The sequence below is a fragment of the Carcharodon carcharias genome, chromosome 6 (assembly GCF_017639515.1).
Source record: "Carcharodon carcharias isolate sCarCar2 chromosome 6, sCarCar2.pri, whole genome shotgun sequence".
Taxonomy (NCBI): Eukaryota; Metazoa; Chordata; class Chondrichthyes; order Lamniformes; family Lamnidae; genus Carcharodon; species Carcharodon carcharias.
The window spans coordinates 150,185,201-150,198,089 of NC_054472.1; the positions used below are offsets into that span (position 1 = coordinate 150,185,201).

General features: G+C 39.0%; 1 protein-coding gene across 3 annotated transcripts in view; it reads right to left on the reverse strand.

Moving 5' to 3' along the window:
* oxsr1b (oxidative stress responsive kinase 1b) overlaps nt 1–12,889 on the reverse strand; it is a 250,226-nt gene that overhangs the window by 116,222 nt on the left and 121,115 nt on the right. For all 3 annotated transcript variants that reach the window (XR_005943301.1, XM_041189580.1, XM_041189579.1), the window contains exon 5: nt 9,061–9,116. Coding sequence is in view for 2 of the 3 variants with exons in the window: in XM_041189580.1 (XP_041045514.1) it covers nt 9,061–9,116 (56 nt within the window). In the remaining variant the exon portion in view is untranslated. The remainder of the gene's footprint in view (nt 1–9,060; nt 9,117–12,889) is intronic.

Genomic DNA, 12,889 nt, shown 5'->3' on the forward strand with positions numbered 1-12,889 from the left:
TTTTTTTTATTCAACTTCAAGAACAATTTCCCCTTGCTTATTACTATAATAGTTTGCCTAATTTTCCATAGTAAGAACAGTGATCTCATGACAGAACCCATGATGGCTCCACCTGTACACTTAGCACTTCCATCCACAGTTACCTTTTGCTTCCTAGCATTGAGCTGATTTATTGCTTCATCCGAAACACTCCCATTCATTCCTAGAATCTTCCCTTTAACCTGATTTACCAACCTCCAACCAAAATTTCTGAATATCTAACATGCCCTACAAGTTTTATCCACCAATTCAAATTTGAAAGATTTCAATAAATTGGTTATGAATAACTTTCTTTTAATAGACTGCCATGTTTGCCTACAAAATGACAGTGACTACACTTCAATATTACTGGCAGTGAAGCATTTTGGTGATCTTCTGAGGTCATTAAAGGTGCTAAATAAATGTAAATCTTTTCTTTACAGAGTGTAATGTTTTCCTACTAGATCAATCGAAAACTGCATTTAGAGATGGGACTTGCACAGGTTGGATGGGTTACATCTGAAAAGACCAATGTCCTTGGAAGGTGATTTGCTAGTGCTACTGGGAGTGTTTAAACTAACTTGGCAGGAGGTCATATTAGAGGGGAAAAACAATGCGCTCAAAAAATTGGGAAGGACAGCTAACATTAGGCTAAGAAATATAACATGTTAGGTGGGCTCAGGGTAAGATGGAAGTTTTAAGTAGGCTTTCAGTGCATTTCTGTGAACGCACAGAATGTGGAAAATAAAGTTGGCAAGCTGCAGGCAGCTACGTGGGAGCATGACACTGCAGTCTCAACCACTTAAAGGATGTTTCCTCAAAGTGGTCTCTGAACTACAAATGTGTGCACGGGAATGCGCTTATGATAACCTCCATTTCATTTGTGACTGAGTCGATTTTAAATTAACCAGCAAAGCTTTAGTCTAAACAGGATAGAGGTTAGTATATCACAAAAACAAAGCTGAAAGTTAATCAAAAGTGATAATGTTATTAATTAAAATAAAGATTAAAATGCACATGAATAAAAAGGATACTTAAAGATGAGATTTTAGTATTGTTGCAGGTCATAGGTTGGATTCCTCCTTTCCCAAGTGAAGGGATTGAGGTTCAGTTTAGCAACTGTGATGGATTCTGTAATTGAGTAGTCAGTGTTTGCCTTTTTCAGGTGGACTCAGCAGGTCAAGCAGGTTTTGGGACAGAGAGAAGGTCTCTTGTTGCTCACTAGTTCCACAAATATGACACTTGAAGACTGCCTAGATTTTTCTCAGCAAAACAGTTCAGCAGAGCAAAAAAAACTCACTGATGTCTTGGAGTTCTTCCTGGGGGGTCTGCACACATGGCTTTTGCAGTCTGTCATTATCACAATCAAAATAAAATGGCTATGTTAATTTCAATGAATCATTGTTCCACCTGGCAAAGTAGTTAGTTACACTGAGGTCCTTTGAAGCCCCTTCTTGTCTCCTGCTCTCACATAAGCCAAAGGGTTTTCATACCTTTCAGAAAATGCAATGGAGGGGTTTTTGAATTTTAATAATTCTTTGTAATAAGCTCTAGAGATAACCAAGACTGAAAGTTTGAACAAACACAAAGGTACCAAAATGTCAGTCTATACCTCCATTTTGAAAAGGACTTAAGCTTTTAGGCTCACATTCAAACAGCTGTCCTTAAAATTCTGTAATATATTGCAGTTCCTGACAGCTGCAATAATGAAGACCTAGCTCAAGAAAGGACAGTAAGATAAATACTGTGGATGCTGGAAATCTGAAATAAAAGCAGAAAATGTTTTTTTCCGTTTTCCAATTTTCTGTTTTTATTCAAGGATAAAAAATATTCCTGGACGTAAGGTGTGCAGAAAGAATAGGGAAGGAAAGAAAGGAGGAGGGATGATAGTATTAATGAATGAAACAATATCCTAGAGGAACAAGGAGATAATCTATTTGTTTACAGTTAAGTAACAGTTGAGATACCATTACACCACTGGGTGTATTCTATAGTCCACCAACTAGTGGGAAAGAGAGAGGAACAAATTTGCAAGGAAATTACAGAGAGGCAAAAAAATGTTACAATAGTTGCAATGGGGGAACTTTAACTATCCTAGTATAGATTGGGATAGTGAATAGTGTAAAGGGTAGAGATGGGTAAGAGTTTCCAAAGTGTTTTCAGGAGAATTTTCTACATCAGAATGCTTCTAGTCCAATGAGGAAGTAGGCATTGCTAGATCAGGTTCTGGGGAATGAGGTAGATCAAGTGGATCAAATGTCATTAGGGGAACATTTAGGGGAATTTAGTGATTTACATACAAATTAGGCGGAGTAGGCCACTTGGCCCCTTGAGCCTGCTCTGCCATTCAAGATGATCATGGATGATCTGAACGTAACCTCAACTCCACATTCCATTTTGGAACAATGAAAAGAGGCAATATAAAATGAAGGGTACAATTCTAAAGGATATGCGGGAACAGAAAATCCTGGGGGATATATGCGCACAAATCGTTGGAGGTGGTAGAGCAGGTTGAGACAGTGGGTAAAAAGGAATCCTGAGCTTCCCCCCCCCTTGTTAATCAAGAATCTATCTAAGTCTGCCTAAAAATTATTCAAAGACTCTTCTTCCACCGCCTTGAGGGAGAGAGCTCCAAAGACACGCAACCCTCAGAAAAAAATTCTCATCTATTTTAAATGAGTAACCACTTATTTTTAAACAGTGAGCCCTAGTTATAGATTCTCCCATAAGAGGAAACATCCTCTCCACATCCACCCTGCCAACACCCCTCAGGATCTTCAAGGTTTCAATTAAGTTACCCGTTATTCTTCTAAACTCCACTAGATACAAGCCTAACCTGTCCAGCCTTTCCTCATAAGAAAACCCAATTTCTGGTGTTAGTCTAGTAAACATTCTCTGAACTGCTTATAACGCATTTACACCTTTCTTTAAATAAGGAGGCTGTACTGTACACAATACTCCAGGTGTGGTCTCACCAGTACCTTATACAACTGAAGTATAACCTCCTTACTTTTGTAATCAATTCCCCTCACAATAAATGACATTCTATGAGCTTTCCTAATTACCTGCTGTACCTACTAATCATTTGAGATTGCACTAGGACATCCAGATCCTTCTGAATCTCAGAACTCTGCAATCTCTCACCATTTGGATAATAAGTTTTTTTTCATTCTTCTTGCCAAAATGAACGATTTCACATTTGCCCACATCATACTCCATTCGCCAGAACTTTGCCCACTCACTTAACTTTAACCTGTTTAGGTCACTTTGCAGCCACCTTACATCCTTTTCACAATTTACTTTCCTATCTATGTTTGTGATGTTAGCAAATTTAGCAGCCACTCCTTCGGTCCCTTCATCCAAGTCATTTATATAAATTGTAAAAAGTTGAGGCCCCAGAACTGATCCGTGGCGCACCAGTTGTTACATCCTGCCAACCAGAAAAAAATCAATTTATGCCAATTCTGCTTCCTGTTAACTAGCTAATCTTCTATCCATGACAATATGCTACCCCTTATACCATGAGCTTTTATTTTGCGCAATAACCTCTGATGTGGCAATTTATCACCTGGTCTTCCAGAAATTTAAATACAGTACATCCACCAGTTCCCCTTTATCCACAGCACATGTAACTCCTTCAATGAACTCCAACAAATTGGTTCACATGATTCCCCTTTTACAAAACCATGTTGACTCTGCCTGATTACTTTTAATTTTTTTAAAAAATATGTGCCCTACTATAATATCTTTAATAATAGCTTCTAACATTTTCCCTATAACAGATGTTAGGCTAACTGGCCTACAGTTTCCTGCTTTGTCTCTCTCCCATTTTGAATAAAGGGAGCCAAATTTGCTGTTTTTCAATCTAATGGAACCGTCCCTGAATCTATGGAATTTTGGAAAATTAAAACCAGTGCATCAACTATCTCACTAGCCACTTCTTTCAAGACCTTAGGATGAAGTCTACCCAGACCTGGGGATTTGTCAGCCCACAGCCCCAACAATTTGCTCAATGCCACTTCCCTGATGATTGTAATTTTCCTGAGTTCCTCCCTTCCTTCCATTTCCTGATTTACAGCTATTTCTGGGATGTTACTTGTGTCCTCTATAGTGAAGACTGAAGCAAAATACCTGTTTAATTCATCTGTCATCTCCCTATTTTCCTTTATCAATTTCCCAGACTCACTTTCTGTAGGACCAGTGCTCACTTAACTCTTTCTTATTTAAATATCTATAGAAACTCTTGCTATCTATCTTTATATTACTAACAAGCCTTGTCATACTCTAATTTTTCCCTCCTTATTAATCTTTTTGTCATCCTTTGCTGTTCTTTGTATTCTTTCCAATCTTCTGGCCTACCACCCGTCTTTGTGTAATTATGTGCTTTTTAAGTTTGATACAATCCTTAACTTTTTTTTTTAAAGTAACCACGGATGGTGGCCCCTCCTCTTGGAAGTAGAGCATCATAAACATTTAGTTTTGCTGTGGAAAAGGATAACAAACAATCCAGAATAAAAAAAATAATTATTTGGGGAAGGAGGCAAGAACTGATCTGACCTAGGTAAATTGGTGTCCAAGATTGGCAGACAGAACTATAATTGAACAACAGGCTGCTGTTAAAGAGGAGCTGCTTCAGCATTTGAAAGAAAAATAAATGACAAAGTTAAGGTTGTATCCTCTGGATTCAATGGGAGGGCCGGCAAGCAAATGCTAGCTTCCTTCTTGAAGCCAGCTCCACAAGGATTCAAGCAAAATTCCTAGAAAATCAATCACGGTGGACTACACAGTGTATGTCCAGATGGCCGAAAAGCATCTCTCCTGCCAGGTTCTCTTTTCTCAAATCTCAAATAATCAGATTTCCACAGAAAACACTGAAGCTCTCCTTGAAGCACAGCAGCATTGACATTAATGATTGGGAGGAGCTTGCTAATAATCATTCAAAATGGCAACAACTTGTCCATCAAGCCACATCATGCTTTGAGTCCAAATGCCTTAATGAAGAGGCAGAGCAGCAGCAGCAAAGGAAAGGAGGCAAATCCTGCACTCTGGATCTCACCAACTTATGGGGCGCCCTGCCCCATGTGCCCTAAGGTCTGCAGATCCAGAATTGGCCTGTTCATTCACATGAAGATCCGTGACAGAAACCTGTGACTGAGATGTCATCCTTGAATTGAGGGGCAGCTGACAACAACAATGCAGATGGGATAACTCTAATGATGGGACCTGCTTAAAATCCTAAGTTCTTCCTTCAGTTACATGACTCACATAGTATTACTTAATGTGAGAGTCAATCATTTTCAGCTTTATGTCACGTTTCTAGCATTTGCAATTTTTCATGTTAATTCTACTACCGTATAATAAAGGTATTTTCAGATTGTAGCAATCCTCTGGGGAAAATAAAAGGAAGGAAATGTGATAGAAAGCAATTGATTTTTTTAAAAATTAAAAGTCTGCCTTTATTTGCTTGTTACTGTAACACAGAATAGCTAAGTTAACATTCTATCCAGCCAGCGGTCTCATATGTACAGGATCTGTTACAATGGTGTGAGCTAAGTACAGCTGCACTGGGAGGCCAGGCATTTAATTAAATTGTATGAAATTGCAGCTCAGTGTCAGTACAGTGCTTAATATAGAAAAAGGAACATTTATTTTTAATAAAGTGAATGACAGTGGTGTACTACATTCATAAATAATACAAGTGACAGGCCAGAGATGGGTAAAGCTGATTTTGTCTTTATAGTGATGTTAGGTTGTTCTTTGAAGGCTACCAGCAATATGCTTGCACCATTATGAAAAGGTTAAATGATTAATCTCTAAGGAACATCATACTTTTGATGTAACTTAATACACGCACACACTGTAAGGTAGCAGAGTGCCTCACCTGAATATTGGAAAACACAGAACAAGCAGAAAATACTGCAAATACCCAGCACATCTGCTGACATTTGAAATAGGAAGCAGTTATGCACATTTTTAACACCTTTACAACATATAAAGGAGGACATTCCAAAATGCTTCATAGTAGAGCCATTATAGATACCAAGCATAAATAATGGAAGTGGAATTTTACACTGGACTGTTGAGTCAGTTGTCTTAGTTAGGACAGCAATACAGTGTCATTACATTACCACCTTGCCCTTGCACTGCAGAACTGCTGCTCACAAGTCTGCATCTATAATCCTATACACAAATATTGAACTTAAGGCTAAGAAAGCAAAACACTCAGATAGGAATTGAACAGCAAAGATTGATCTCAGAATGTCAGCTTAAATACTATAGAGAGATCTGGTGTACGAATACACCGACCACCCCTCAATTACAATGTTGCATGGCATGAGCATTTACTGGCAATAAAGTGCACTGTTAAAAAAAAACTTTGAAGTTGTCAAGATTTAAGCGCATGAATTCAGTGTGGCCAACATTTGTGAGCAATTTCATTCCAATGCTCACAGGTCACACAAAATTTAAAACAGGTTTAAAATTTCAAGCTTGAATTTAATGCAACTTAATGAATGAATGCAAATGAATCTCAACTGTTACCAACAGTGTGCACAATTGGGAAGTGGAATTTAACTGTTGGCTTGAACAATCTTGCGATTCTCCCAAAAAAATGATTTTTAAACCTTCATCTTTAGCTATTAGTCAGTCAGTCTTCATAAGATGAGGAAACCTTATTTGTGCAAATAACCACAAATTACAAGCATTCTGCAACATTGAAAACTCTCCCAATTTAATTTCTGGATAAAGACAACTAACTACAAGCAAAATTTCTACGCAAACAAGCCTCAAGGATGCATCACAAATAAGATCGCAAATCCAAAAAGTCTGAAACGCACAAAATCCATTGTGCTCAGATAATACAATGTCATTTGTCTACTGTTACAATCTGCGTTCCCAGTCTTAATCATTCATTCAGCTGCTTTTTGAAGGAACCCACAAAATAGATTCAGACGAAGCAACTTCAGCTCATTTGTATTTCTAGAAAACTAGCCCTACAATCTTCTCATTAGTCAAGACTTTTAAGATGGTAGACTAATGATAAGTCAACAGGGATCCAATTTACGCATTATTCTAGCCTGTGGGTTAAAAGGGTTACTTCCAAATCTCTAAATTGCACAGCATCATCTCCAGCTACAGCAGGTTCTGCTGGTCAGTGCTGCTTGAAACCAACATATGAGAGAGCGACTTGAACAGCTCAGTGTGTCTCTTCTCACCTGTGGAGAAATGCCTGTTTTTCATGCAAATCTTTGGTTCAGACTGGAAACTGAGTGGAACCTCTCACCCGCCCACTCAGATTCATGGTACCACTCATCCTAAACACGCCTCCCTCTGCATCTGTTACTCTGTGTATTCCCAAATAGAGACATTAGATGCTGATTGAGCTGGCTCAGAGATTGAAATACTGTCAGACATCAAGATGTTATTTTGATAATTACATCCAAAAATAACAAAATGCTAGTTTTAGACTCCAACCTGTAGATGAATTATTCTACCTGCCAAGTACCAGTTCAATGGCTTATTCAGTGAGCAGCAAGCCACTGTTTCATCAACAGGAAGATTATACCTCTATAATCAGAAGAAAGCAGAAATATCTCTAACAAAAATCAATTTAAAAATTACTTACACAGGCATCAAAATGCATTTCAACATACACAAATAGTGATCTCAACTTTAAAAATTTCAATTGACCCAGCATCCAGAGCCTTTAGGGTGATGGGGGGATGAGAGGTGGTGGCATTGGTGATAACAGGTTTGGTAGTTAGGATGAGTAACAGACCCTAAAGTCATAGACAGTAGTCACATTATACCAGAGAGAAAACATAACCCCAAAATGCTGGAAACCCAGAAAATACAGGAGAAACAAAACAGATCATTCGGTATCTGAAAAGTGGAAACAAAGATTAATGTTTCATTCAATGGAATCCCCTGGAATTATGCTGACGGAGGCTTTATGCATTCCCATTTATTTTAAATATCAAATAAATGAAGCACTCCACTTGAATCATGGTTTCTTATTCCAACTCCATTAATTTGTTTCTCTCATCTGGACTTCAATTTTACCCCACCATGCCCCACAACCATCCCACGACATCATTATCACTATTTAGATAGAAATATTAATAAAATGGACAAAAATAAACATTGCAATTTATGGTTCAAAAGATGATAATGAAACCGCGGATAAGAACAAAGCCAGTCACCACTTCCCATAAACCACATAGCCCACATCATTTCAGCTGATCAGTGGAGTTTTGAAAAGGATGAAAGTCGCAAACTCCTTCAATTAGCAAAAGTCAGTACATTGACTTTTAAAACTATATCTCCCCAATTCTCAGCTATACAGCACACTCCCACTGCTGCTGCTGGATTAATTGCGGATTTTTAATTTCACTCAATGATATTACATTAAATAACGAGGCAAAAAGCTGGCTGCTGTTGGAAATGGCAAAATGAGTGTAAAGTGGGAAGCAGCCCTCTAAATCGAAGGTTGAGCCACATTATTGGTGCAGAGTAGAGGCAGCATGCTATAATTGGCTCAAGAATGCTCACACTGACACCGAATGCCTGAAATTGAATGAATTTCACTTGCCACTGGACTTTTTGTATGTCTATCTGGGTTAAGTGATGTGTGTACATGCTTGTAGGAGTAAACTTCCATCTTTGCGCATGGATTGGGTGGGCGTGTGTATGTGTCTTTGTTGAGGTGAGGGTTGGTGTTTATATGCATGCTTCTTTGTGGGGGGGCCAGAGAAGGGTGAGATGTGTGCCTATGAAAATGAAAGAGGCAGAGAGAGAGAAAAGCACATACCTCTGACTGCAGGAATATACATGTGCACATCTTTTTCTGTGATATGTTAGATGTTTGCCTGAGAGGAGTGGTGCATGTGTGTGTTTAAATTTGCATCAAAGAAACCCAATCAGTTAAAATCTAATGTCAGACATCTCTTTCCTTCTGTAGTTTTACAATATCCACAGCAGTCATTCCACCGCTTTAGCTACTTAATGCACTGAAAATTATTCCCTTCGTTGACTGGTAATTACCTGCAATTTGTACTGAGCCTTCCTCACCAAGAAGAATGTTTCCTGCCTTCAAGTCTCTGCAAGATAAATAAAGGAATTCAGCTGTGCAGGAATCAAAAGGGACAAAAGTCCTCCACAGTATCAGCTGTTGATGGAAAATTCCAGTGTTAAGGAGGGACCTTAAAAATAGAGGATCCAATTCAGTGGTCAAATGACCTTCTTCGATGCCACAATCAATATGACTCATTCCAGCAATTTACTAATACTTCCAAGGCAAATATCACATTAGATCAGGCACATTATTCTCTCTATATAGAAGAGTTATCTGAAAGGAAAGCATAACAACAAATTAGCTTGTCACTGTTATATTTTATGCAGTGAAGGAGCTAAAAACTTTAATATTGTGCTGAACTTGCAGCAGATATACTGAAAGAGTCTCTAAATCACTTCTGCATGACACTCGATGATATTACCATTTCTGATTCCTCACGGAGGTTGAAGATGAGGCTTCGCTATTGACCAGAAGCTCTAGTGGGCTAGGCATATAATTGTAGTGGTTACTAGGACAGTCAAGAGGCTGAAAATTCTGTGGTTAGTGATTCATTTACTGAGTTCCAAAAGTCTATCCATCACCTACAGGACTTGGTGACATCAAATCATTACTTTTTAAATTAACCACTTCCTTTCTCCTATAGTTTTTGAACTTTGTGCCATTCAGAACTCTGGGGCCTGGACCCTCCATTAAGGTTTCACAGTGAAAAATACACATTGAACTCCATCACATCACTTGTGATAGCATGTTTATTTTAAGCTCTTGGAATGAGAAATAGTTTGGTTAACTCTTTCTTGCCTCAAGAATAGATCATGGAATGGTAAATCTATATAACACCTAAAGACCACAAGTGTTGGGCTCAATAGCATAAGCATTCAAAGGCAATAGAGAGGGTACAAGTGATTCAATAGGATGTTCACTAGTAGGAGGAAAGATAATTACAAACAAAAATTGGGAACATTTTTGCTATAACAAAGGTGAATATGGAGTGATTATAAAAGGATGGGACACAATAAATGTCAACAGACTATTTCCAATGATGGAGAAATACAAAATAGGCCATGGACACAAGGTTAAATGTTTTGGACCAGAAAGAGGAGAATATTTTCTTTTACATGAAAGGTTGAAGACAATTCATCATGAGGCCTCTCAAGCCTGGTCCACCATTTAATAAGATCATGGCTGATAGTAACCTCAAATCTGCATCCTACCTACCCTCGATAACCTATCACCCCTTTGCTTGCCAAGAATCTATCCACCTCTGCCTTAAAAATATTCAAAGACTCTGCTTCCACTGCCATTACAGGAAGAGTGTTCCAAAGGCTCACGACCCTCAGAAGAAATTTCACCTCATCTCTGTTTTAAATGGGTGACCCCTTATTTTTTAAACAGGGACTCCTAGTTCTAGAGTTTCCCACATAAGGAAACATCCTCTCCACACCCACCCTGTCAAGTCCCCTCAGGATCTTATATGTTTCAATCAAGTCGCCTCTTACTCTTCTAACCTCCAATGGACATCTAACCAACTTTTCCTCATAAGACAACCCATCCATTCCAGGTATTAGTCTGGTAAACCTTCTCTGAACTGTTTCCAATGCATTTACATCCTTCATTAAATAGGGTGACCAGTACTGTACACAGTACTCCAGATATGGTCTCATTAGTGCTCTGTATAACTGAAGCATAACCTCCTTACTTTTGTATTCAATTCCCCTCACAATAAATGATAACATTCTATTAGCTTTTCTAATTACTTGCTGTATATGCATACTAGCCTTTTGTGATTCATGCACTAAGACACCTCTGCATCTCAGAGCTCTGTGATCTCTCACCATATGGATAACATTCCTTTTATTCTTCCTGGCAAAATGGACAATTTCACATTTTCTCACATTATACTCCATTTGCCAGGTCTTTGCCTACTCACTTAACCTATCTATACCCTTTTATAGCCTCCTTATGTCCTCTTCACAACTTACTTTCCTATCTATTTGGTGTCGTCAGCAAATTTGGCAACCATCCCTTCACCCAAGTCATTTATGTAAATTGTAAACAGTTGGAGGTCCCAGCGCTGATCCCTGTGGCACATCAATCATTACATCTTGCCAACCTGAAAAAGACCCATTTATGCCTACTCTGCTTCCTGCTAGACAGCCAATCTTCTATTCATGCCAACATGCTACCCCTATGTCATGAGCTTTTATATTACGTGGCACTTTATCAAATGCCTTCTTGAAATCTAAATAGAGTATATCCATTGGTTCTCTTTATCCACAACACATGTTATTTCCTCAAAGAACTCCAATAAATTGGTTAAACATGATTCCCCTTTCACAAAACTAATGTTGACTCTGCCTGATTACCTTGAACTTATCCAAGTGCCCTGCTGTACCATCTTTAATAAAAGCTTCTAACATTTTCCCTATGACAGATGTTAAGCTAATTGGCCTGTAGTTCCCCACTTTGTCTCACTTCTTTTTTGAATAATGGAGTTACATTTGCTATCTCCCAATCTAATGCAACCTTCCCTGAATCTAAGGAGTTTTGGAAAATTAAAACCAATGCATTAACTATCTCAGCCACTTCTTTTAAGACCCAAGGATGAAGTCCATCAGGTCCTGGGCACTTGTCAGCCTGCAGCTCCAACAATTTACTCAGTATCACTTCTTTGGTGATTGTAATTTTCCCAAGTTCTTCCTTCCCTTTCATTTCCTGATCTATAGCTGCTTCTGGGATGTTACTTGTATCCTCTATAGTAAGGATACACCTGTTCAATTCGTCTGCCATTTCCTTGTTTTCCATTATCAATTCTCCAGACTCACTGTCTATAGGACCAACGCTCATTTTATTAACTTGTTTCTTTTTAAAATATTTATAGAAACTCTTACTATCTGTTTTAAATTTCTGGCTAGCTTTCTCTCGTACTCTATTTTTCCTTCCCTATTAATCTTTTAGCTATCCTTTGCTGTTCCTTATATTCTGTCCAATCTTCTGGTCTTACACCTACCTTTGTGCAATTATATACTTTTTCTTTAAGTTTGATACTACCTTTAAGTTTTCTAGTTAACCATGGATGGTGTGTCCATCCCTTGGACGTTTCCTACTTGTTGGAATGTATCTATCCTCTGTATTCTGAAATATCCCCTGAACGTTTCCAACTGCACCTCTATTGACCTATCCCGTAACCTAATTTGCCAATTCACTTTAGCCAATTCACTGAAGCTCCTCATTATCATTATGCAGAACTTCCTCCTTTGTCCTGCCTATGTCATTGGTACCAACATGGACCACGACAACTGGGTCCGTACCGTCCCATCCCCCGTCCCCCCCACTGCAAGTTCCTCTCCAGGTATCCCAAACCCTGTACTGGGCAGGCAACACAGCCATCTAGAATTATGCTCTTTGCTGCAGGGAGCAGTGTCAACCCCCTCTGACTATAACGCCCCTTACTACCACTAAATTCCTTTTACCTCCACCTGAATGGCTGCCTGTACAACACTGCCATGGCTAGTTAGCTCATCCACCCTGAAGCCCCCACACTCATCCACACAAGCTGAAAAAACCTCAAACCTGTTGGACAATTGCAAGGGCTGAGGCTCCTGCACTCCTGTCCTCTGGATCCCCTTCCCTGCCTCACTTGCAGTCTGCTCCTCCAGTCCCTGATCATTGACCAAATCAGAAGACTCCATCCTGAGGTGTGAGATCGCCTCCTGGAATGAAGTGCCCAAGTAACTTTCCCCCTCCCCGATACGCCACAGTGTCTGCAGCTTGGCCTCCAGCTCAATAACTCGGAGCCAA